The sequence below is a fragment of the Rattus rattus genome, chromosome 1 (genome assembly GCF_011064425.1).
Source record: "Rattus rattus isolate New Zealand chromosome 1, Rrattus_CSIRO_v1, whole genome shotgun sequence".
Classification (NCBI taxonomy): domain Eukaryota; kingdom Metazoa; phylum Chordata; class Mammalia; order Rodentia; family Muridae; genus Rattus; species Rattus rattus.
Window position 1 is genome coordinate 172,711,759 of NC_046154.1, and position 27,501 is coordinate 172,739,259.

At 46.5% G+C, this 27,501-nt stretch overlaps 1 protein-coding gene across 1 annotated transcript in view; it reads left to right on the forward strand.

Moving 5' to 3' along the window:
* The first annotated feature begins 1,460 nt into the window (after nucleotides 1-1,460).
* Nucleotides 1,461-27,501, forward strand: part of Ntn4 (netrin 4) — a 114,799-nt gene continuing 88,758 nt past the window's right edge. Inside the window, exons 1-2 of the mRNA XM_032911521.1 lie at nucleotides 1,461-1,970; nucleotides 5,193-5,722. Coding sequence (XP_032767412.1) covers nucleotides 1,916-1,970; nucleotides 5,193-5,722 — 585 coding nt within the window. The 5' untranslated portion in view covers nucleotides 1,461-1,915. The remainder of the gene's footprint in view (nucleotides 1,971-5,192; nucleotides 5,723-27,501) is intronic.

Sequence of the window (27,501 nt, forward strand, 5' to 3'; positions counted from 1 at the left end):
GAACGACAAGCCAGCTACAAAGCAATCAGGGAAGTACCCAGCAATGCTTTTGAAATTCATAACCAGGCTTGGATTAGCTCTGCCTGGACTTAACAGACTGACTCAGAGATTAATAGCAAATACTGTCTTTCTCTTCCTTTTTTTTTTTTTTTTCTTGGCCTGTTAGGGTAATGTTTGGGCTGAGAGCTGTAGCCTGTTATGTTTTCCCTGTCGTTCATTTAATAAAAAGAACAGTTGGGAGAAGCATTTTAGCAGCTTCATCAGAAGCATCATCTGTGAGAGCCGAAGAAAGCTCCAACGTGGCCAGTATTTGAAAGCTCACAGTTTGTTTTCTAAAGCTTTCTTCCCATGTCGTCTGCCACTTCCAGTACTGGCCAAAATAATAATTTTAACGCCTCCCAAGTGGATTATGCTAACCTCAACTCAGTTCCCTTTGAGAGAAACTTACATGTCTCCAGCTTGGTCATTATAAATAATATATCTACGTGTGCCCCCAAAGTTCTAATTGGCCCCCTCTGTAAGTGCTGACGATTTATAATGACTGAATGGTATCTATACAGTAGTTAACTTTCTGGAAAATATTCAAAGGCACATACTGAGTGCTGCAATACAAAATTGCATTCGACTTAACGTTTGCCAATTTCCTTGGATGTGTAAGCAGAACTATATTTTTCAGAGAAGTTACAGAAGTCCCAGGCTGAAGTGCTATTTAATCTCCTTCCATAAACACCAGCCCTGAGCTACAATTAGCTGCTTGTGGTTGCTGCTAAATTGCTCCCCATAAGATATTTCATAACTTTATGATTCCCCTGCACACTATACTCTGAAGAATGTGTGAGTGCACTAGAACTCAGGCATTCTCTTTCTTATATCACTGCCCTAGAACATCTTTTACACCCAAACCGGGGACATCTTCGGCTCCTGTAGGCAGCGGCTGTTAGCTGGGCTGCACCCCCATAAAGGCAGCAGAGACTTAGAGGACCCTTGGCACTTGGTGCGCATTCCGTGCCAGTCCCCCCCCCCCGGGCAGAACTGGAGTTGGGGGGGGGGCTCCTAACCCAGACGGTGGAACTCGCAGAGAATGGGCGCCGTGGAGTGGTGGTGGGGGAGGGAAGGATTGTTTTGCTGGGTGATTTTTGGAAAGTAGTGGCTCGCCCGTTTCGCGGGTTTTTAAGCCCCTTGGCATGCCCTGACCTGATCCGGAGGGAGTCAACCGCTCTCAGGAATGTTCCTGGAGAAGGTGGGAGACTGTTTCCGAGACGAGGCCCTTGGGTGCTGGAGGGCACCCGCGAGGTCAGGCGGGGAGATGCGCGCAGCGGGGGCGGCAGAGACCCCCCTCCCTGGGCGGCAGCGGCGACGACGACCGGACCCGCGCGTCTGCACCGCCCGGGCTGTCAAGCGCGGGGGGCGGGCGGGAGGAAGGGGTGGAGGTGCGAGGGGAGGAGGAGGGCTGGCACCGGAGCGCCGCGGTGTCGGTGCAATAAAAATGCATCCCATGGAACTGCCCATGGAGAAGGACGGGACCGAGCCTCGGCGACCACAGGAGGTGGGAAAAGCGGAGGAGGACAGCCGGGAGGCGGCAGCGGCCGAGAAGTGAAAGGTCTCGCAAAGTTCAGCGTCGGCTGCGGGCGCCGAGCCCCGGGCGAGTGGCGCACCCGCCCTCAGGGCCGCTCAGCCGGCAGCGGCCAGGCCGGCTATGATCCCGGGGCTCCCGCCGCTGCTGAACTGCCCGGGCCCCGCCAGGCCGGTGCGCGACGGCCACCCCGCCGCCTGGCGCGGCCCCGGTCCGCGACTCTGCACCCACGGTGCCCACTGAGCGAGCCTGGCGCCCCGGGAGGAGGAAGAACCACAGAGCCCCGGGTGCTCCCGAGGACCGCTGCCGCTTCATCCCACCGGCTCCCGCAGCTGCCCGGCCATGGGGAGCTGCGCACGGCTGCTGCTGCTCTGGGGCTGCTCCGCGGTGGCCGCAGGTGGGTGGTGACGCGGCCGGGCCCCCACCCCTCTTCCCTTGCTCCTGCCCCATCCACCCAAGCTCGGGGGTTGGGGGTTATAGGGGATCCCGGACAGGGAGCCCAGAGCTCGGTTACTGAGGATGAAGCCAGTGGCCATGTTCCGTCTCCTTTGCCCGCGACTCCGCAGTTTTAAACACTATTGATTTTTTTTTCCCCTTCTGCAACTGAGATACACACGTCCTTGAATAACCAGATATCCTGGGTACGCCCTGCAGAAGATACAGAGAGATCAGGGTTTCTTTCTTGGGTTTGGCTTGGGGGGAAAAACTGCCTCTGCACTTGGTGAGGGGAACAAAGGACCCAGCTCGCCATCCCCGGGCTCTCCATGGCCTGAGGAGTGACGGGGAGGGGTGGCCCAGAGACCCTGGGCGTGCGTGGGCCGAGACCGCTCTCTCATTTAGAGCGATCGCCACCTTCCCGGATCTCATTCTGTGTACTTGAGAACCAGGTAGGGCCACCTGGGGTGAGGGTGAGCGCCCTCTTCCCGGGGCGTTGGCTGCAACGCAGTAGAACTCGGAACTGGGACCATGGGGGGTGAGCACTCAGGTGGTGATTGCCCGGAGCTGGCTGACTGCCCCTGGGGAATCGGTACCCTGGCCGAAGCTCTGCAGGAGGTCGGAGGCGGGTCTGTTCCTTGGCTCAGTAACTGGACTACGGGCAACCGGCAGATACCCCTCTCCCTCCCGCTCCCGTCCTGGCTCTCTTGGACTGCCCTTAGGCCACGGGTTCCAGGCTTGCTGTGTCAGAGCCCCAGACCTCTCTGTTCTCTCCCTCCCTTCTCGCAGGCTACCTGGTTTTCAGCTGGGTTAAGTACAGCACAGTGGGGATACTGGGGGAAAATTGTGAGGATCTGATTTTATTCCCCCGTCCCCCTCCCCGCCCCCAGATGGACTTGACTTGCTCCAGAAAGGGGAGTGTAGGTTAGAGGAACGGACTGGAAGGTTCCAAGCACTGGGGCAGGCATTTCTTCAGTGGGATTGCTTTCCTTCCCCAAAGCTGCCAGCAACTAAGTCAAGGCTTAAGAGGCTCCGTCTTCCATCAGGGTGCAGCCTCTACAGTGTTTGCACTGATAACTATTTCTTATCAAATTATTAGTGGGTGGAAACTTTAAAATTATTCCTTACCCCCTCCCTCCAAGGATCTGTCAAACATCACACTGTTAAAGATCCCACTTGAATTCTTCGGGATCACACTCCTTATTGTGCACAAGTCCACCCCACCCAACCCCCCACTTTTCATAAACCTTTCCCTTTTCAAGCCACACTATGACCAACAAAATCGAAAACAAACAAACAAACAAACAAACAAACAAGCCCAACCACCACGGGAGCAGTCAGAGGTTGTAAATAAAGAGCACAGGTGAGTGTCGCAAGTCAAAGATACTTGTACAGGCAGTATGCGACTTTTCCCCCTGAAACGCTTCCCAGGTGAGTCATAGGACACCGTGTTTGTGTGTTTCTGGCCACCGGCAGCTGCTGCGCCCGCTAATCAGAACAATGGCAAACAGAGCCCTGGCTTGGTGCACATTTTCATTTGACTCGTAAAAAAAAAAAAAAAAAAAAAATGCCCGAGGAAACCCTTTATTTTGGTTGCAAGCCTGTGTGAGGTGGTGATTGTCAGTGTGTGAAATCTCTCCTTTCCAGCCAAAGCTGTCATTTGGCTCCATCCAGTGCCCCTGTGATAACAGTTCAGAGGTTCCCTCTGGTAAACAGAAAACACCCAATTAGCCAGAATTTGGGGGTTGGCTTTCCTTTTCCTTCTTTTCCTCTGTGTTTTAATTTTTCTTAAATGGACAAGTCTTTGCTCAAGGTATTCATAATTAACACGACAAACCCGAATTAAAGGATTATGACAAGGAGTCAGAATGTGGATCCGTGGGTACCGTTTATCACTCCTAAGTGCTTTCGAAGCATGAAGGTGGGTTGGAGGTTGGGAGGCAGAGTATGTTTCTTTAAAAGGTGTCTCGTTCATTACCGTGGTTAGTGCCAAACCAGCAACATTCACCAGCCAAGCAAACAGATAAGTTCTCTACACCACAGCCTGTCATAAGAAGAAGCACTTAAGAGGTCAAGAGTAGGTATAGTAAGCTTTCCTGTCGCTTGGTAGTTTGGAGGGTTGGGGTGTCCCCCCATAGTTATATTTAGTTCATATTAGGCATGGATATCACACATTTGAGAACCGGTGGTTTCTAGCTGTGCCACCTGAAATGAGGTCCTACTGTATATTTATTAACTATCTTGTGTTGATTTTCCTAGAGAATTTCCCCTTTACTGTATATAGATTAAGATGCGGCTATAGATACATAGATATAGATATATAGATATGTAACACACACACACACACACACACACACACACACACACGGGAGATGGGAATATTGCTAGGTTGCTAAAATGCTTGCCACACAAGCATGAATCGCCAGATTCAACCCTTATCAACCACAGAGAATGCATAACCCCACACCAGAGAGGCAAAGACCAGTAGATTGTAGATCTCGAGGACTAGCCAGTCTAACCTATTTGTTTCAGGCCAGTGAGAGACCCTGTCTCAAAAACACAAGGTGGAAGGCTAGAGGGATGGCTCAGTGGTTAAGAGCCCTTGCTACTTTTTGCAGAGGTCAGGGAGGGGCTCTGTTCCCAGCATCGAAGTTCTAGTTATAACCATATGTAACTTCAGTGCCAAGGGATATAGTACCCTTTTCTCTCTTCTTCTTGCACCTGCACACGTGTGATTCATATGTACACACAGAGAGGGAGAGACAGAGAGAGAGACAGAGAGAGACAGAGAGAGAGAGAGAGACAGAGAGAGAGACAGAGAGACAGAGAGAGAGAGAGAGATCTAAAAGCAACAAGTTATGGAACCTTAGGAATAATACACAAGGTATTCTGGCCTCCTCATGCACAGATGTGCACAGTCACACATTCATTTGCACTCATGAACACACAGACACACACACAGACACACACACACACAGACACACACACACACGCGCGCGTATACATGAACCGCTGTGAATACATGATAGTGTTCACGGTCCCGTTTGCTAGATTCTTCCCTTCTTAGAAAGGCCCTAGGTCTTTGGAGGATGCCTTGACCGCGGTAGATGTACCAGGTACAAAACCACGCATTCCCATTTCCAGTGGGTTTGTCTTGAAGTGACATACGCTTTCCCCTCCTCAGGATTGAACGGAGTCTCTGGAGCGAATTCCCGCTGCGAGAAGGCCTGCAACCCTCGAATGGGAAACTTGGCTTTGGGAAGAAAACTCCGGGCAGACACTACCTGCGGCCAGAACGCCACCGAACTGTTCTGCTTCTACAGCGAGAATGCGGATCTCACTTGCCGGCAGCCCAAGTGTGATAAGTGCAACGGGGCCCATTCTCACCTGGCCCACCCACCCTCTGCAATGGCAGACTCGTCCTTCAGGTTTCCCCGGACATGGTGGCAGTCGGCAGAGGATGTGCACAGGGAAAAGATCCAGCTAGACCTGGAAGCAGAATTCTATTTTACTCACCTAATTATGGTGTTCAAGTCCCCCAGGCCTGCAGCCATGGTGCTGGACCGATCCCAGGACTTTGGGAAGACTTGGAAACCTTACAAGTACTTTGCAACAAACTGTTCTGCTACGTTTGGCCTGGAAGATGATGTTGTCAAGAAGGGAGCTATTTGCACGTCGAGATACTCAAATCCTTTCCCATGTACCGGCGGAGAGGTAAGGACACCCGTTTAACTCTAGACCATAAGGGAAATGAGGTAGAAAAATGCTACCAGCCCACATTTTTTTTTTTAAAGCATGAAGCTATACTTGTAGCAACATGAATGAAATTAGAATTTTTCATGAGCTTCGTCATAAATTATTCCTCACTCTAGGACGTGGATGTGTGGTTGTGCTCAAGCAGATTGCCCACTGGCTGGATTTCAGTCAGAATTCTAAGATTCTTGTTTTTCTGTGTATATAGGAAGGGCCGATACAAACCATCACTCTGCACGGATGTTTAAAGGCTGCTGGTCCCTCCAGCCGGCAGCTTGCTCATGAAGCACCTACTGGGATCCTGATATCTGTAACATAAAGAGGTAGTAAATAACCAAGCCAAGGCGAAAAACATGCTCATCAAAAGATCCTGAGAGAAGGGCCGAGAAGATGACTTGCTTAATGAAGTGCTTCCCTCGAAAGCGATGACAGTCGTAGGTTAGAACCCCCACAAAAAAAAAGTGGGTGTGAGGGTGCATGTTTGCAACCTCCGGGCAGGGGAGGTAGCGACAGGAGGACCTGTAGGGCTTGGTGGCCAGATGCTGTAACCAAACCAGTGAGCCACAGGTCCAGTGGGAAACCCTGTCTCAGAAAGCGAGGTAAAGTGCCTGAGAGCATGAGGATTTGAGCTCAGATCCTTGGTACCTATGTATAAAGTGTGATGGATCACAAGGTCTGCTGCTCAGTTAGCTAATCTAACCAGTTAACACTCCAGGTTCAGTGAGAGGTACTGTCTCAAAAGAGAAGGCTGAGACTCAGAGGGAAGGACACGATGTCAACCTCTGGCCTCTGCATGTGTATAATGGACATACGTACATTACACATGCACACACACATGCACATGCTACATGTGCATTACACACATATGCATACATATGCTACACATGCATTACATACATGCACATACACATGCTACAAATGCACCACACACAGATTACACACATGAACACACATGTACATACATGCTACACATGCATTACACACACTTACCTACACATGCACACACACATGCTATACAGACACTATACCCATGCACACAAATAAGGTATAGAAGTGATTGAGAAAGATACCCACCATCAACCTCTACCCTCCACGAGCAGGTATACACACGTATACATGCATACTCATACTACGCAAACATACAGGTACAACACACACACACACACACACACACACACACACACACACACACCATAGAGATTTGGCGTTAAGATGCCAAGAATGTATAGCAAGCAAAGGAAGATAATTCCTTTGAACACAAAGTTGGTTTGAGGCTGATATACACATAATAATTCCAGTTAGGGATCCGGGTCTATCCTCTTTTTCTGGCTGTGTTCATTCTGTAAATCAGCCTTGCCAGCTACAGGTTCAATTCCTCTATATTTTCCTGGTTTTCATATTTTCCTTCCCCTGAGGGTGGGGAATAGATCTGTAGGCATACATTTTTTGCAACTTCCTTTTAATAAGGTTTCAACCTCTCCTCTGGCCCACTACCCAGCAGAGGTAGTGGAAGAGAAAAGTTATTAAGATGTTGGGGAATAGACCTGTTCAGCAATAGTTCTTTGGGGGCGAGCTTGATCTTCTTTGGCAGCCGTTCAGACCCATAGCAAACACCAAATATGACTCAGCAGCTGCAGACCAGCCCTCTAGGCAGACAGACACCAGGCACGAACCAGCAGCTACAGTCCAGTCCTCTCAGCAAGCAGACACCAGGCAGCTGTAGTTCAATTCTGAAGAAACTGCCAGGCTCACCAAGTGATCTGAGGCAGGGCTACAGAAGTGGCAAGCTGCCTCAGGAACCTCACAAGCACTTCTTGGGCGAGCTTCTCTCAATGGCGGCATTACCACAAGTTGAGCTTAACAAAGCTATATAAGGCAAACCAATACCTGCGTGTCTTTAGCGAAGAATAGTGAGGCGGAGCAAACCAAACCAAGGCTCAGTGCTCATCTCCCACTGTCTCTGGGGTCAGATTAATACTCCTCCATCAGGAGTCCTTTCACATGTCTGCTGTATCCAAACATCCTTTCACCCGTCTGCTTCAGGAAGACAGTCTTTCGCCTGCTTGCTTTAGTGAGACATCCTTTCACCTGTGTGCCCCAGCAAAACAACATTTGACATAACCAGCTTTCCAAAGAAACCAGAAGTCACTACCTCACAGGTCTTCTTAGCTTTCATAGAGGCAGCCAGGCAGATTCTCCCTAGTATATGAACGTAAAGGACTGGACAAAAGCAGATGAAGAGATTCAAATGCTTTCGATCACAAGATAAAGAAATACTGATTCAGAAACAGCAAAGAGGGCTGGAGATCGGCTCCGCACTGGCTGCACTTCCAGAGGTCCTGGTTCCATCCCAAGCATCCACTTGGTGGCTCACGACCCTCTGTAACCCCGGTACTCAGGGATGCAATGCCATCTTCTGGCTTCTGTGGACATCAGGAAAACACATGGTGCACAGACATACATGCAGGCAAAACACTCATACACATAGAACACAAATTAAAGACGGAAAATGTTGAGGGAAGACAGAGACAGAGACAGAGGAGGGTGTCAGGGTTCTGATGCTGATAGCTACCATGAATGCAAAGACTAGATGAGTAAGCTGCAGCCAGGGGTTATTTTTATGTAAACCCCTGGCATCAAGGCATTTACTGATGTCTGGAGACATTTTGGCCCTATGAGGAGTGCTGAATGGCGTTGATCCCGTGGGTGGAAACCAGGGACAGAGCCACAGTGCACAGTACACAGGACAGCATTCCCCACTCCCTCCATGACAGAGTTATCAAGCCCAAGATGTCAACACTACCCTGGTTGAGAAATGGGAACTAGGGTTGGGCATACAACCAATTCTCATGACACAGGCTACATGCACTGAGATAAGCTTGCTTGCATTTATTTAGCTACTCCGAGGTTTCCCAGATGCCAGCACCTAACAGACATTTATTGAGGCCCTCCTGCATGTCAAGCACTGTTCTCAGTGCACCTGGTTCTGACTTTGGGTAGGTAGAGGGTTGGCTTACCAGGGGCATGATGCAAGGTTTAGGTTGAGGGTTATCGCTTCTCTTGAGTCCCTCTGACACATGGGGTCCTCACTGCCGGCTTCTATGGCTTCACCCCCAGAACACTCCAGAACAGTGCTACTGGAACCAGAGCCCAGAAGAACATGGCTTTGCCACTGTTTCCGTTCTCCTTGATAATTCTTAAAGCTCACTTAACATCGTAAGCCTTTTAATAGGCTGTCGTGGTGGACAATTCAAAAAGATATCGGGGCAGGAAAGAGAAAGATAAGTTAGACTCATTGTTTTCTCACGAAGAGAACACTTTGTGTTAAAAACAAGCAAATGGTTTGAACTCTCAAACTGCCTTGGTATTGGTCCACAGGCTCATGTAGGCTACCTACATCTCGGGGCTACTGGGCCACGAGTATCTACAAAGAAGCAAACTCAGTGTGGGAAACCAGACAGCAGGGGACTGCACCCTCACACTATTACCCTGGTTAAGTACAGTGACTCCACGATTACTCAGAGATGACCAACAGTTACCTGAGCTGTACTAGAAGTGCAAACTGAATTGCTGGATAGCTCAGCCTATGGAGGGCTTGTCTTCCAAGCACAAGGACCTGTTTTTCATCCCAGAATTTACGTTAAAAACAAACAAACAAAAAAAACAATTGCTGGGCATGGAGCTTCACACTTGAAATTCCTGCTCTGGGAAGGCAGAGAGAGGCAGATCTTGAGGGCTCTCTGACCAAACAACCTAGCCTACCTGCATGGTGAACTCCAGGTCAATGGGACCCCATTTAAGAAAATTAATGAAGAAACAGGCAGATAGCCCCTGAGGAACAATACGTAAGCTTGTCTGCTGGCGCCCACGAATGTACAAGGTGTATTTAAACACAGCTGTGCACATGCACACGATCGTGAGTAATGCTAAATATTGTCACCAACGCTTATTATCAAATTTCGAGCAGAGACTACAGTTTTTCTTATCAGTTATTTCAATGGATAAGATACACTTGGTAAAGGTATTTCAGTTGAGCTTGCATTTGGGCGGACTTGGGTCTTATTGGTGGAGAGAGCATGCGTTCAGCTCGGCGCCCCCTAGAGGGTTATTTACGACAGTAAACAACTGCTGGGGTTTGCAGTTTGTGGGGACAGACGTGCATTTGGTTTATAGTTCTGGAGGTTGCAAATTCCAGCATCCTAACAAAGTAAAGGGCCTCCCATGTTTTGACAAAACAGCTTGGCTAGCTACTGTCTCTCTATTCTTATAAAACGGCTAGCTCCATCACCCTAATGTAACCCCAGTTCCTGATTAAAGTCCCTACCGCCGAATGCTATCAACATACGAACTTGGAGCTTAAGTTTCCAATGCATGAACTTTTGATGAGCAAAATCAAACAACTGCCACTGGCTTGAGCAAAGCCAGACACCTATAAGCACAGATATATACTATCCTTTGCCCTGTACACAAGCGAGGGAAAAAGGAACACGGTATTCAGTTCAATCCGTCTGGCCACGGTCCCTCTTTTTGCATGGCTCCAATTACGGTCTGCCACGGTGCTCGAGCTCAACATGGGAAATCCCGCAATGGAAGGACCATGGCTTGCCAAAATCCTAGTGGGAGGCACAGACAAGTCTGGGGCTCAGGTGGTTTGATTTTGAGACTCTGTCAACTGGGGGCTTAGTCAATTTGACAGAGCAGTTGATAATAACAACCTCAGAGGTGAAGATGATGGGTTAATTAGGCTCTTTCAGGATGAGAAGAGGGCCCCTTACATCACCCCTGGGAACAGAAAATGTAGGGAAGGGAGGAGAGTCCCCCAGTCTTCCAGGCTTCCTAGAAGTGGAATTTTGATCCTGTGAACTCTAAGCAATGGCATAGAGAATATCTGTGTCTCTGGGAAGTAACCGTTGCTCACCCTCCCTCCCCCGCTCCACTGACTACTTACCAAAAGAATTCCACACGAAACGGATCACAACCAACTGAATCACATAGTAGGCTCTTTTTCCCCCTTCAGAGCATAATAAATATATCACCCTCATCAGTAAGAGAAGGCAGGAGCAGGAGGAGGACCCCGAACTCTGAGGAAGTCCTTGAATAGACAATGGCACTAAGAAGTGTTGGGATTGTGTCAGTCTTATTGACGACCATTTCTTTGGCCCGGAGGACACAGCTTTGATCCTGTAGACGCTCAAGAAATATGTAGCTAGAATGAAAGGAGGGGTGGGTGATGTAACAAACTAGGAGAGAGTAGGAAAATTCTCCTAAATTGAAAGTAAAGGAGAAATTAGTGAGGCTTAAGAGGGGGGTGAGAGGCAGAAGTTCCCGGTGACACAGACAAACTAAATTCTCAGTAAGAGAAGACAAACGTAGGTAGGGACAATTACTAAGGATGCTAGTGTCCACCCACACAGTCATTTAAATAGCTTCTGAGCGTTTGTGCGTCAGGGCACATTCTAGATTCTGAAAATGCAGCAGTAAACGGGACATAGGATTTCCCTGATGAAAACTTAGAAACAGCAGGAAGTTTTCATGAGAATGAATTACAACATCTATACCAGTAGCTACTGAGGAGAAAATTGAGAAATGATGTCAATCAGTCTTTTCTTACAAATTTAAAAATTCGAGAGTTTTCATGTAAACCACATCTGTATGGTCATCATCTTTTCAACATGCTTGTGTACATGCATGCATGTATACATGTGTGTGTGTGCATGTGTGTATGTGCATATGTGTGTATTGTGTATGTGCATGTGTGTGCATGTGTGTGTAGCATGTATATGTGTGTTTGTGTGTATGCACATGTCTGCACATGTATGCAAAGGCCAGAGCAGGACATTGGCTATCTTCCAACATCACCCCCACCTTGTGTTTTGAGAAAGATTCTCCCACTGAGACCATTGCTCACTGGTCAGGCAAGAGCCCCAGGGATCCACCTGCCTCCGCCTTCCCAGGACTGGCCTTTTTGCTTTTACATGGGCGTTGGGCACTGACCTCAGACTCTCATGCTTCTGCAGCAAGCACATTACCAAGTAAGTCATTCACCTCCCCAGCCCCCAGGCCACATCTCCCTTAACTTCCTCAAAAAAGTGAAACTATGTTAATCATAAGGACACAGAGTGATCAGGATCCATTTTCCCCTAATTAATCAACCAGCACTTCACCAGGATGAAGTATTTGAAAAGGAGCTTTAATGTCACGGAGGGGGGAAAGAGTACTACTCATGAAATAATTTGAAGGCTGGAGAGTTTAAATGGCTTCCCAACAATTACCCCACTGGGCCACATCTTTCTGAGTTTGGTTTCCACTCTGTGAATGCTAGGGTGAAATGCAGCTGTGACAAGTTGGGTAGCGTGAAAGGCTTGGGATATGTATATGTATATGTATATGTATATGTATATGTATATGTATATGTATATGTATATGTATATGTATATGTATATGTGTGTGCCTACTAGGTGTGAGGTCACTTGTGGACTGACTCCTTCTGTAACCTCATTCGGAATAGGACTAGTCCCCCAAATATGTTGTAAAGATGCGGGTCCTTTGGGGTCCAAACATTTAGTTGTTGCTTCAGAATATTGAAAGGTTTGGGTTCTCCTACACAGTGATAAAAGTCTATAAGGCAGGAAAATAGCCGAGCCAATTGAGATTTCGCATGAATTTACGTTTATGTGTTGAACTACATTTGGGATTCTTTTCACTTAAAGGATAAAACAAACGAATACAAGGCTTTTTCGTTAACTGCTGTTTTGCTCTGTTACTGACATCTGCTCGTGCCTGTCTCATCAAGGTTAGCAGTGATTAAGTCACGATGGTGAGCTAGTATCTACGTAGCCTTCCCACAGGGAAACCCCTATAAGCATATTGCACCCCATTTTCTTGCAAGAACCCTATTGGAGCTGGGCATGATGGTGCACACCTTTAATCCTAGTAATGGGGAGGCAGACGCAGGGGGATTTCTATGAGTCTGAGGCCAGTTTGGTGTGCATGGTGAATTCCAGGATAGCCAGGGCTATGCAGAGTCTCTCCGCCTCAACAAAACGGAAAGAACGCCATTGATCGGGCATCAACATGAAGTGTTATTTTGTAGACATAAAAATGGAGGCTCGGTGAGTCAGAGTAACCCAGGGTCAAGGACATGATGCGCTAGCCCATCTGAGAGCTGGGATAATGAGCTCGCTTTGAAATTATCGATATGATTAAGTTCTAATATAACTTCAAAGTAGAAAGGAAGGCTGTCAAGACGGCTCAGTAGCTGAGGATGGTGCTGAGCAGACGACCCAAATTCATCCCGGGTTGCATGGTGGGAGGAAAGAACTGACTCTGTGTGCTGTGGCATGTTCCAGCCCCAATTTAAATAGACGGGGAAAATGCTGAAGAAGAATTCATTAGGTAGAAGACAAAACCAAACTAGACTACTCCGTGATTGTTTAGGTGGTAGAGACCTTCCAGACCGGTGGAGACTTTGAAAGAGTTTGCATATTAGACTTTGGGTTAAGAGTGAATGTTTTCAGGGTTGGGGATTTAGCTCAGTGGTAGAGCGCTTGCCTAGCAAGTGCAAGGCCCTGGGTTCGGTCCCCAGCTCCAAAAAAAAGAAAAAAAAAAAGAGTGAATATTTTCTTATATTGTAATGATATTTATAACAAGAGAAGACTTAATATTTCCCCCAGATGATTTAAAATGGTGGTTCTCAAGCTTCCTAATGATATAACCCTTTAATACAGTCCCTCATGCTGAAGTGACCCCAACCAGAAAATTATTTTAATAACTGTGATTTTGCTACTGTAATGAATCATAATGTAAATATCTGTGTTTTCTGATGGTTTTAGGCAACATCTGTGAAAGGGTCGTTTGGCCTACAAAGGGATTGAGACCCACAGGTTGAGAACCACTGATTTAAAACAAGCTATATAGGAAGGAAGGAGTGTATTGTTTTTCTGGTATCATTGAGCATGGTTTTTGATTGGTTTGATTTTTAAAGGGAGCACCTTTTACCTAGCTGGTAACTACTCAAGGTTTCCTAAGTCAGTTATATAATGTACTAACGTATCTATCATCTTGAGGTTCACCCTCAGACGTAACTGTAGAAAGCTATGTGTAGTCACACGCAGCAATTCGATTATATACGGCCCGAGACAGTCCGTTCCTCAGGGATTATATAAAAATGTATAATAGCACCTTTCAAATAAACGTGCCTTCAGTTTATTCAAAACTCACACGGGGGTTATTGGTTATACTTATTTAAAGAAGCTACAGAAAAAGAGAGCCCGGACACGATTGACTGAATAGATTTGTGTGTGTGTGTATGTGTGTCTGTGTGTATGTGTGTGTGTTCATGTATGCCTATGTGTGTTCATGTATGCCTATGTGTGTGTGTGCACAGGCCAGAGGTTTATGTCAGGCATCTTAATCTATGACTCTCCATCATGTGCATGTGTGTGTATGTATATATGTATGCACGTATGCATGTATGTGTTCATGTATGCATATGCACGTGTGTGGGCGTGTGTGTGTGTGTGTGTGTGTGTGTGTGTGTGTGTATGTGTGTGTAGACAGGCCAGAGGTTTATGTCAGACATCTTAATCTATGATTCTCCATCGTGTGTGTGTGTGTGTGTGTGTGTGTATGTATGTATGTATTGTTTATGTATGCATATGTATGAGTATTATGTATGTGTGTGTATGTGTTCATGTATGCATATGTGTGTGCAGACAGGCCAGAGGTTTATGCCAGGCACCTTAATCTATGACTCTCCATCTTATTTTTTGAGATGGGGACTCTCACTTTACCTGAAGCTCACCTACTAAGCCAGACTGGCCGGCCAGCTAGCTCCAGGGATCTGCCTATCTCTCCCTCCAGGCACACTCACTGCAGCCCTAGCTTTCTACCCACATGCAGCTTGTATGCAGGTGCTTGGGATCCAAGCTCAAGTCTTCATCCTCATGCACGCCCTCTGCTTGCTGAGCTGAGCCCTCTCCCAGCCAGCCGGCCACCTGAGTGGATCTCTCTCTAACACTATGATAATGTTCTGGTTACCTCTTTGAACAAGTCCGTGTCACATTTGCTTCTTTTGTACTTGTTCTATTTGATGATCTCACTTCACCAACACTTGGTCAAAATATTCTGCAAGACCGTGAGAAACCAGATTGCAAAATGTCAAGATTTTGTCATGAGTCACTGAGATATTAAGGCTTAACAGTGAATAGCATTTGAGAGGCACTACCTGGAAGTCGGGTGCACTTGAGCACATGAGGTGGTTTGAAGAAATAGAGAGCCCTCCAAGTCAGAATAGGGATTAAGGGTATTAGGTATTGGGAGCTCTGTAAGACTGTGAGGGTGATCCGCTCTGACCTGTGGTAGGAGGTGTGTGGGAACTGAGGGACTCCCTCCCTATTGTAACCCGCTGCCTATCTCTTTCCCACAGTGTTTGCTAATTGAGGGCCATTGTTCTTTGTATTGTTGTATTCAGTCTGTGGATACCAGCCCCCAAGGTTCTCACCAGCATGGATTTCTATAAGAAATAGATGTCTAAGATGTATTTGTTGAACTGGGACTGAATTATATGAAAGTAACTAGAAAGTTATATTTTATATTTGACTGTGCTGGATATTGCACACTTACTAAGTAATGATCTTTCAAAAATATTTGTGGTTCATTCTTTCTATAAATAATTGGGGGGAGGAACCCTAATTTGCAGAGAAAAAGAGTTGTTGGTTTGGTTTGGTTTGGTTGGTTGATGTTTTGTTTCGCTTGAGACAGGGTTTCTCTGTGTAGCCCTGGCTGTCCTGGAACTCACTCTGTGGACCAGGCTGGCCTCGAACTCAGAGATCTGCCTGCCTCTGCCTCTCGAGTGCTGGGATTAACGAGTGCAGGGATTGACATTTGCCACCATGTCCTATTACCCCATTATTTTGGTCCTTAATTCCTGTGGGCTTGGACAAGTGTAAAGAAACATGCTAAGCAGGGAAAGGGAAGAGGAGGTGAAGAAAGGAGATGAACGCTGAGGTGTGGCCCCCAGGAAAAACGTCGTGAAGACTGTAGAGGAAAGTTCCAAAGGGAAGCAGGCTTGTGCAGGGAAAAGCAAGGACCCTGGGCCAGTTAGCCTGGTAATTTCAGAAGACGAGGCAGCTGATGCTAAAGTAGAGAGGTCAAGATGCGGCGGAGTGGGTGAGAACGAGCAGTGATGACAGCAATGGGGGTCGAGCGGGGGAGGGACATCCCCAGATTAAAGTCACATAATTATTTTAGCATCTTCTTATCCTAAAAAAAAAAAATCTCAATTTGTACCACCAATTGATCTGATTTACTTCGTTTTTACCCTGAGTGGTGTTGGAAGTTATTGGGGGGTTTTAAACAGATGATTGATACACTGTATTTCTAAGATACATGTTAATAACAGACTGATCAGGGAAACGGGTGAAGAAGGAGGTGAGGACCAGCAGGAAGGAACTGCAGAAAATCAGCCTAGATCTCACAGAGGCTAGATGGGCAGAGGGTGGGAGGGAAGGTGGCAAAAATGGTTGGATCCTGGGTCTCTTCTTTAGGACGAGCTAGCACATTTGCGGACAGCTTGGGTAAATGATGAGAGACAGAGAAACAGACGGACAGATGGACAAACCCATAGATGGACATACAGGGAATGAGAGAATGAGAGAGAGAGAGAGAGAGAGAAACAGAGATAGAGAGAGACAGACAGAGACAGACAGAGACAGACAGACAGAAACAGAGACAGAGAGATAGACAGAGAGAGAGAAAGAGAGAGACAGACAGAGAGAGACAGACAGAGAGAGAGACAAAGAGACAGAGAGACAGAGAGAGAGACAGACAGAGAGAGACAGAAGAGAGACAGAGAGAGATAGAACACAGAGAGAGACAGACAGACAGAGAGACAGACAGAGAGGCAGAGACAGAGAGAGAGACAGAGAGATAGACAGAGAGAGACAGAGAGACAGAAACAGAGAGAGACAAAGAAAGACAGAAGGGGAGGGAGAGGGAGGAAGGGGAAATATAAGGGTGCTTATAATGTGTGACCTGGAAAAACAAAATGCCCATTTTGCTGAGAAGTAGGAGTCTGAGGGGGAACAGAAGCTCGGCCACTTTGACAAGCTAAGTGCGAGCTGCCTGCCAGACATCCAAGTGCAGACACCGAGGAGGACTGGATCACAGAGAAGATGACAGTTAGCAGATGATGTCCAAGGCTATGAAACTCAATTGAGATCATCAAAGGTCTAGGTATGGCTAGGGAAAGGGAGGGCCTGGGAAGTGAGCCAGGCAGAGACGACCTTGTCCGCTGATGCCGCCATTCCGACAGACTCTCGAAAGTCCTAAGGCATTCACAAAAATCGGTCTCCGCTCCCTTATGAGCGAGACTGGTTGCAATCGTGCGTTGGATTCCACTGGGTTTCCACAGTCGGAAGGACAAGCATATAAAATGTCAAGTGGGAGAGAAGTTGGAAGCCGCACTTTACGTTTCCACAAGAGGCACCACGTCAATCAAAGAGCAGAATGGACAGCGACTGGGCCTGAGTGACATCTGAAAGGCAAGAAGGGCAGAGCCGAGTTGGAGGAGAACATAATCTTTGAAAGTCACACAGAAAGAGCGATGTTGGTTTTAGGGACCTTTGCCTTGGAGGGCTTTGGTTAACATTTTTTAAAGTCTGGATTGAGCGAGTGGCCTAGGTTTGTGACAAACTCCTGGACTCAAGTGACCCTCCAGCCTCGGCCTCCCGGATCCTCGAAATCTGGGCACACGCCACCCTGCCTACACATCGTCTTGCCCTGTCTGGTGTTCTAATGAAATCTGATTTGGGGAACACAGTGTTGGAGGGCGTCTGCCAAAAGCACTGGGGTTGGACAGCAAATTCCCTTTCAGTGAAAATGCATACATTCGACAGCAAATTTTAAAGACAAGACCTTATTAGTGCCTTAATTAATGTTGAGCCATTCTGCTAAAAGGAGAACAGCCGAGATACACGTGCAGACCTGCAGGTGATGAAGGACGTCCTAGGACCCGCCCTACACTTTGCATGCATTGCACATGAGGTCTAAGACACCAGACCTGACTCCTCTTGATAAGGAAAACAAAGATAAAGAAACACACTACTTCCCTGTCACATATGGGGCAAGTAAGACACTTTTTTTTTTTTTATTTGTATGTCTATGATGAGTGTGTGTGTGTGTGTGTGTGTGTGTGTGTGTGTGTGTGTGTGAGAGAGAGAGAGAGAGAGAGAGAGAGAGAGAGAGAGAGAGAGAGAGAGAGAGAGAGAGAGAGGAGGGGAGCACCTGCCTGTACATGAGTATGGAGGTCGGAGGTCAACTTCTTCTTCCACCACATTGGTCTCAGATATGAAACTCGGGTTGTCAGGCTAGGTGGCAGGGCGCCCTTACCTGTGAACCAGTGCTTCTGGTCTGTATTACATTTCTCTTCTTGCCACCTCTCTCCTGCGACTGGCCAATGAGAAGTTTCCCAGGGCCTCGGTGATGTTTGTCGATGCTACTTTATGCTGGTTCATGTCCCATCTCCTAGGTCAGAAATTATCGTGAGTGGTGTCCGTGGTAGCCAGCGACTTCCGCAGGTGGCTTCCACAGGCCACCTCATTTATTTGCGCCGACAGTGTGCCTTTTGGCTCCTATTGGAAAAGGCTTCTCTGTTTTAAAATGGAATTGTGGGGTGGGGCGGAGGGGGGGGGACGACATGATCATTCTTTATGTCTTCCCTTCCAACATGGCCCTCAAACTTCCCCAGAAATCTGTTTTTCTTTAACCCTTCTACATTCCTGCACTGACCCATGGTTGCTTCTCTTCGCAGTGAAAGACCTTGGGAACTGTTAAGAAGGCTCGTGGGGTGACAGTGATTGCCACGCAAGTGTGGTGATCTAAATTTGATCCTTAGAACCTGAACTTCATACACTGCTATAGCCCTTGTGTCCCCTGCCCCCCCCTCCAAACACAACAACAAAAAAAAACACACACACACACAGAGAGAGAGAGAGAGAGAGAGAGAGAGAGAGAGAGAGAGAGAGAGAGAGAGAGAGAGAGAGAGAGAGACAGAGACAAAGAGACAGAGACAGAGACAGAGACAGAGACAGAGAGAGAAAGAGAGAGATTAAAAAATACTAAAGACTCTTCCTCAAGCCCCTGTTAACAGTCTCCTGCAAGTCTAAAGAGCTGACCTCCTCCTTCCTACCTGATAAAACCTTTAAGAGTGTCATCACTGTCTGTGTCAGAAAGGCAGAAGACCCTTCAGCCAGCATCGCTAGGTCCTATCCCCCTCTGGGATGAGAGTCTCTCAAGTGTGTATTTCCCTACCCTACCCTTAAAGCCTGGTCCTCATACAATCCTTGGTCACTGCTCCTCTGTGTACACCGTTATAGTGTCCCTGAGGGCTCTCTGCATCGACTCAGTTTGCTCTCCAGTCTCCTGTCTGTCTTGTAGCCTGAAGGATATTTTATTGTTATGGTGAGACGGGGTCTGGCTACATAGGCTGACTGCTCTGGAGCTCACTGTGTAGAGCCGACTGGCCCAGGACTTACAGCTATCCTATCACGTGTGCTTACCAGTGTGAAACTGTCAGTCACAGAAAGGGATATAAAATGTCCCTTTCTGGCTTAAGTCTTTTCAGTGACTCCTTAATCCTTTCATAACGTCATCCCATTCTTTCCCTGGCATGGCAAGTCTTTCCTGAGCACTGGGCCCCTCCTGCCCTCTGCCCTTATGGTCATAGCTCCGGCCTCCGCTGTCTGTGAGAGGACAGATCACTCTAGTGCCCTCTCACCTCCTGACTGATACTCCCCTTACTTAAGGAACTCTTTTTCAATTTTTAAACACTTTAATTATTTCTATTAAACAATGTATTTACTAAAGGTGTGTCCTTGAACCTATAGATACATGTGGTCCTCTCCCAGTACAGTCTTATATGTAATACATAATTCTATGTATTATAATATAACTACATCATTTTCCTTTATTTTTCCCCTAAACCTTCCCCGATGCACCTCTTTGTTCTTTTCTCTGTAATTCTTGTTACATGATACGCTGTTCTATAATGTGCATAATGTATATACCTCACTGCGGCCTGCTAGGTTTGTAAGTTAGTTGTGCGTGTGTTTTCAGAGCTGATCATTTGGTATTAGATAGTTTATCAGTGTGCTCCTCCCTGGGGAAGATTGTTTCTCCCACTGTCCCATTCCTTAGCCATTCTTTGTGTAGGGTTGAGGGCTCCTGGGCTCTCCCAATCCACATTAGCATACCGAATGTCCTTATCCTTGTTTGGCTCATGTTTAGGTGGTGAGACTTCATGGGTGGACCTTCTGACATTACTAGAAGTCACACTTTCACAGCAAACTCCCTGATCCTCTGACTCTTACAAAATTACACCCCCTCCTCTGCTGCGACCTCTGGGCCTTACGTGTGGGGGGGGGTTGTTCTGTAGATGTGTCTGTTGGGGCCCTGCATTTCGTTTGGTTGTAGTTTCCTATAATAGTCTCTGTTGTGAAGAGAAATTTCCTTGATGACGGGTGAGGACCACATTTGTCTATAGGTCTAAGGACATAGATTTAGACTGTCGTTAGGAACTATGCTTCTTTAGTAAAGTGGTGGTGGTTGGTTCCTCCAAGGTCTATGGTTTTGCTAGCCCTGGAAAGCTGGGTTTCTAACACCAGGCATGGTTTTCTTCTTGTTGAGTGTGGGCATTAAATCCAGTTTAAAGGGCTGTTGGTTACCACCCAGGTACAAGGGCCACTACTGCTCCCTTGGGCTTTATTATGCCATGCTGGTCATGGCAATCGTAGGTGCCATAGCTAGGTAGGCTGTTGGTTGTTTCTCTCCTTTGGAAGCTTGCATGGCGCCTGGTACCGTGAAAGCTGGGAGAGACTCTTTTTTTGATCATCCCCATTAAATTCTACTTCTCAGTCACTTAGCTAGGTTCTTACTCAAGATATTTTGGGTGGATGGATGGACGGATGGGATGGATGGGTAGATGGACAGATGACAGACAGATAGATGGATTGATGGATGGATAGGATAGACATGGATGGATAGATGGATGGACAGATGGACAGATAGATGGGTAGATGGATAGCGGGCTGGCTGGTTGGCTGGATGATGGATGGATGGATAGACGGACAGATGGACAGATAGGCAGATGGGTGGATAGATGGATGGATGACTAGATAATTCGCATTCATCCTTAAGGACTTTGCTTAAGCTCCATCTCTTACCAAATTTCAGGAGTAGGTGTACTGTGCACATGTGTCACATGCATGCGTCCCGGTACTCTACACTCACGTCTGTTGTAGCCACCATCACATTCTTTTGTGAACTCCTTAAGGAAGTGCAGATCACACCTAGAGAAACATTATCTGCGTATCTAGCATGCTGCCTGCCATTAGGTAGATATTTATCAAATAAATGAACTCCAAGATTACCACTGTTAATACTAATGATGACAACTCCTCATGGGTTTTTTTGTTTTTTTTTTTTTTTTTTGTGATTTAAGGTTCTTTTATGGCAGAGAATCAGGTATGAGGAGCATAGATAGAGTGTTTGAGAAGCAACTTGTCAAGTGCCTCTTAAGTTCGCCTTGGGGAGGACAGATCCCCAGGCAGAGAGTTGAGTATAATTTTGCACAGAGATGATGTCATGGGTTCCATTCTTTTGCAAACCCAAACCGAAGGCTCTGTTCCTCGTCGCCAGAGGCCTGGCACAAGGAGGAGACTCATCTATCCTACCTGTTGGCAACAGTGTAAGGTGCATGGAAAGGCTGACTCCACGATCCGGTTCGGGATGTCACGAGTGTTACTGCAAATGACTGGGAAGGTTGCCTTGTGCATAGGCTTCTGAGGTACGGCCAACTGGCTCTCACCACACTGTGCTGATGGCACTGGTAATTGTTTGGGAATTCCGAAGCGCAAGCCTCTTGTCGCTATCTCTGGGCAAGCTTTCGTGGCTGTTGGCTTGCTTGTGTGAAGTCAGGTTTGACCCTCCCTCTCTCAGACACCTTCTCTTTCAAGTGCCAAGTCCAGCGTCCACCTCGCCTGCTTACCTGGAGCTCAGAGGAAAAATGAGTTGAGAGATAAGCCATTTTTGGAGGAAGAATTTATATATCAGCCAAGCCATGGTAGCACACGCCTTTAATCCCAGCACACAAGGAGATCCCCAGATTTGAGAGAAATCTGATCAATGGAGTGAGTTATACAGAGGCTATACAGAGAAACTCTATCTTGACAACCCCCCCCCATACACATACCTTGCACTGTTGCCAACAGGTAAATATCATCTTCTTGACAAAACAAACAGTGTTTGGGGAGTCTAAACTGGGTCTTGTCTCCCCTAGTTACCTGTATATATCTGGTTACATCTATGTATCGGTGTGTTTAAGGACTTCATAATCTAATCAAGAGTTTTTAACTCCCATCTCTCTTGGTTTTTTAATTTAATTTAATTTTTTTTTTTTTACTTATTCACTTTACATCTCGCTCACTGTCCCTCTTCCCAGTCACCTCCTCCTCCAATCATTCCCCTATCCCCCTTCCCAGTCTTCTCTGGAAGGGTGAATACGCCCCTGAGTCCCCCCTACTTCCCAGCCCTGGCATTTCAGGTCTCTGCAAGGCTACGCATTTCCTCTCCCACTGAGGCCAGACAAGGCAGCCCAGCTAGAAGAACATATCTCATGGACAGGCAACAGCTTTTGGGATAGCCCCACACTCCAGTTATTTGGGACCCACATGAAGGCCAAGCTACATATCTGCTACATATGTGTGGGAGGCCTAGGTCTGGCCTATGTATGTCCTTTGGTTGGTGGTTCAGACTCTGAGAGTCCCTGGGGTCCAGGTTAGTTGTCTCTATTGGCCTTCTGTGGAGCTCCTATTGCCTTCAGGACCCACAATCCTTCCTCCCATGATTCCATAGGAGTCCCCAAGCTCCACCCACTGTTTGGCTGTGGGTGTCTACATCTGTCTATAACTCATGTCTCGTAAGTCTGGATAATAATTGAAAGTTGGAGAAGGGAGTCCTGTGGGAAAATACGTATAAAAGTCACCTCTAAGACTAGTTGCAGAGTCTGGAGTGCTGGTTGGCAAGAAGGGAGAAAGGAAGATGAAGTTGATGTTAGAGGCTCAGGGTCTAATTTGTCAGGACTTCATCCTGGGAGAACTAGAGATCTGACAGTGGCTCTGTCATAATCAGAGATATTTAGAAAGAAAACTCAAGGATCAGCCTGAAAACAAAAACAAAAACAACAGCAACAAAAAAAAACCCTTGAGCAAAATTTGAGAGATTAACCTGAGTAGTGATAACATAAATTCCTCTGTTCAACACTCAGCCATACTGCCATCACCAGAGAGGTGTGGCTGACTTATCAGCCATTCATGTGAAAAGAAAAAACCCTGAGGGTTTTAGTTGACTGCGATTTCAGTGTGAATCATCGACGTATCGTGACTGCCAAAAACCTGAATGCAATCCTAGGCCACATTTGCAGAAGAGCTGCGTTCCAAGAGAAGGAGAGAATAGTCCTCTGTTCCTCTGTCCTCTTCCTTGTCAGAGAGCGGCTAGAATATTATGCTCAGGTCAGGATTTTCCTATTTAGAGAAAGCTGGGCAGAAGAAATGAGAGCAATTAGAACCCTTGTTATATAATGAACAATTAACTCGGGATATTTCGCCCCGGAGAGGATTTACGGATGTTCAGGGATTGCTAGCATTCTTCAGATATTTGAAGAGGGATTAAACAGACTCTGATGCTTTCAGAAGGCAAGGATATGACCAAAGAGAGACTTTCTCAAAACCTAAATGTATCCAGAGTCCGAAGGCTCTTCCATGAGAGGATCCGCAGAGGGATCAGAGCTCATGGGCAGAGCTCACAGTCTCAGGACTTCAGGCTCTGTCTGCTCCACATCTGAGCACACTAGTTTTCACTTAGGGAATTCTTTACATCCACCTTGTTGAAGAGCAGAGGGCTTGTGGTCGGCCCTGTGGAGCAGTGTAGAGCCTGGTGAGCCTTGTGCCAGCTGGGCAGCCACCGTCTTCTTCAGTAGACAAGCTCAGTGGGGGGTCTCACGGTTTCCTACCATGCAAGGAAGAGCCCTGCTTCTTAACCATTAACCGCAAGGAAGTCATTTAACAAGCAGGGGAAGGGAAGGAAGACAATGAAAATGAGTCCCTTCTATCTGGGTCTTTGCTCTGTGCCAATGAAAGACTTTTCATCTACATGTTATAATAGGACCAGATGCATGTGGCCACTCGAGAATGGATTGGAGCCCGTCCCCCGCCCCACCGCCCAATCTGGGCTGTGCTTGTGGACCGGAAGTTCTAGCATTTACATCAGCTGGCTAATGCTACCGCTGTAGAATTGTCATCTCGAACTCCAGTGTAGCCTAAGCAGCTGTCGTGTCCTTATTCAGGGGACTTTCAGGTCTTCATTTACGAACTGGGTCAGTGTAAGAAAGATAAAGCACTTGTAAATGTGTTTACAAGTGTCCGAGGACTGTATAAATACCACTAACACATTTCTATCACACTACTAATGAAAAATACACTTTGGGGCCACTTCATTTAGTGACCAAGTAGATACTTGGTTCTAGGAACACAGTAACGAACAGAATAAAGTCCACTTTTACCGTCCAAACAATAGACACCCCTGGACTTTCCTTTTTTAAAAGTTATTTTTGTTTCATGTGAATGAGTGTTTGACTGGATATTATGTCTGCTCGCCACAGTTGTGAGCATCATGCCGGTGTTGGGAATTGAACCCGGGACCTCTGGAAGAGCAGCCAGTACTCCTAACTACTAAGCCATCTCTCTAGCCTCCTAAATGGACTCCTTGAGAACAATAACCAGGTATAAATCAGGGACTTCTTGTAGTAACTTTGAGTATTTGTCAATGTTCCCTAGATCATTGGGGACCTAGCATTTTTACTTAGTACTTTTAGTGAGACATTTAGTTGAAAACAAATATCAGTCTTGGTTATCTAATAATAGATAAATGAACATAAAGAATCACATGCCTTTAAAAAAAAAACAAAAAAACAAAGCCACAGACTAGCCCTCTCATTGCATAGTAACAAAGTAGCAATGTTAGAGTTAGAAACGAACACATCAGGGTGAAAGGAGGATTTCTTCCGTCCATATTTAGTTCTGCCTATCTACTGTGACTTTACAAATTATTTAAAAATTGTATCATGAATGTCAAGTGCAAGATAAGGAGCTAAGTCTTAAGGGCTATTTTTAGGTGGCAATGTCCCAGCCCGACGAAAGCGAAATAGAAATACCGTAGCAAGACTGAAAGAAATGTGCCTACCTACGCCGCCTGGTATTCCAGGCTCCTGAAGTAACTTCTAAGTGAGTCCATCTAGAGGTTGCTCTGGAGTGAGCTTCCAGTGAACAAGCACTTACGGTCTCAGTTCAGAGCTGCGTTCGGAGCTTTTGGCTTGCCTTTAGTCTTTGGCTAAGGGTAAATATTCCCTGCGAGTTTCTATGGCGTTTGCTGTCAAGATGAATGGACTTTTCAGATAACATGCTCTTCCAACTTCTCTTAAGGTGTTTTTTGTTTGTTTTTTTTTCTAAGTTAGTCAGGGAGTTAGAACACGTTTAAAGAATACATCGATTTAAAACAGAGTAACCAGAATACACTCACACGCGTGCACAAACCAACACACGCACACCTGTTTTCCGAGAACTTAATGAACGACGTTTCAGGCCCACATGAAAATCCACAGCCAGGAGTTCAGTGGTGTTGCTTCTTTTAGCTCCTCTTTCCCCTTTAAAAACCTAACGAGTAAAGCGCGTAGCAACTTCTGCGTGGTCTTGTTTGTGAGCAAAGCCTGTTCGGCTGGCTGACTACAGGAGCTATGCTGCTTTCGAAGCTGGCCCTGGTGCTGTTCTCTTCAAAAAGGCCATTTTTTAATCTTTTAGGTCCGTTTAGTCATCTGCCTCATCTCTCTCTCTCTCTCTCTCTCTCTCTCTCTCTCTCTCTCTCTCTCTCTCTCTCTCTCTCTCTCTCTCTCTCTCTCTCTCTCTCTCAGCTGAGAAAATTCCGTGAAGACACTGCTGATTTTACCCTGAAACTTAAGTCGATGACTACCACCCTTAACTATTTGAAGGATTTCCATACTGAAGACTAAATAGGCTTACTCTGGATGGCCCAAGAGGAGTATTAGATATTCCAGAGGACAGAGGGAAGAAGTCTCTTTCACGTGTAACTACTGGCTACTCACGTAGCCTCTCCAGACTCCTTTGTCACCTCAGCCCCACCTACCCTCTGTCAATGACTCTAGTTGGCATGGGACCAGAAATATCATTTTCCTAGGATCTAAGTAAAGCAAAACAGATGTAATAGAAATGTGGAAATGGGGTTGGGGATTTAGCTCAGTGGTAGAGCGCTTGCTAGGCCCTGGTTCGGTCCCAGCTCCAAAAAAAAGAAAAAAAAAAAAAGAAAGAAATGTGGAGATGGTGTATTTTGCATTATAATTTGAATGGAGAACCAACTCTTCCCCTCCCCCACTCTCCCAATATAATAGCCTTCAGCCTCCTTCTTGAACGGGTAAGAGCATAAATGTGTCCCAAAACACCACTCATCCCCACCCCAGTCCCCCCAAGCCTCAGTCTGGATTTCTTCCCAAAGAACTGAAGCACCATGGGTCTTTTCAAATTGAATATTGCTGAAGTTAAGGGGGAAAACCCTTTGGCATCCATTTCGATTTAAAAATATACAGTCAGAAAAAGAAATGTTTAGAAATCGAGGTTAGAATTTGCTTGGCATCATAGAAGGAAAAAATGGAAATATTTTCATTGGTGGCTTAGATATATCAATAAAAGAGAGGCCACTTGCTGCTCAGCCAGAGTGGGAAATGGTCTAGAAACTGCAGCATGGAGCGCTGTAGATAGAGAATGAAAGCTAAGCAGATGACCACCCTAAACCGTCTGAAGGCCTTTTCCATATTGACGATAAAAGAAATTTACTTTGTGTATCTCCAATGCAGGATTAGCCATTACAGGAGACAGACTATAGCTTAATGCAGAAGATTAGTGAAACCACCTAGCAGTGAAATGTGCTTTGATAGTGGTGGATCTTATAGGATCTTATAGAAAGATGGGTGGTCTCAGCAAGTCTCAAGCAAGTGGGGTGTGTCTCGTGTCTCATAGCAAGTGGGTGGGTCTCATAGCAAGTGGGTGGGTCTCATAAATAAGATAGAACACTTCTGTTTGTAAACCCAATGTCTCATAAACAATCTTTAAAATCCTGTGCTTCAAACTCTTCCATAGGAATCTCTACTTTCTGAGCAGAAGAAAACAGCCTAATTTTGTGGTGTTGTTTTCTCTTTAGGAGTCATAAGAGTTAGACCTACTGATTGATCTCTGGGTTGTCAAAGAGTACTTCAAGATACACAGTACAGAAGCTGGAGAGATGGCTCAGTGGTTAAGAGCACCTCTTCCAGAGGACACAAGTTCAATTCCCAGTACCCACATGGAAGCTCATATAGGGTTTGCCTTAGACCTGAGACAATTCTTTCTCCTCTGTAACCCCAGTTCCAAGAGATCTGACCCAGACATGCATGTAGGCAGAACACCAGTGCACATAAAAAATAAATAAGACATTAAAATTATGCCATACAAATCGGATATGTTTCATGCTTTGTTTTTAAAAGGCCAGTTACTTGCTGGGATTTCTCTTTGCAAGGCTTTCCTCCTAAGTCAGCTTGCTGTTCTTTTCCTTAATTCAACTCTTGAAACTAATCCTCATAC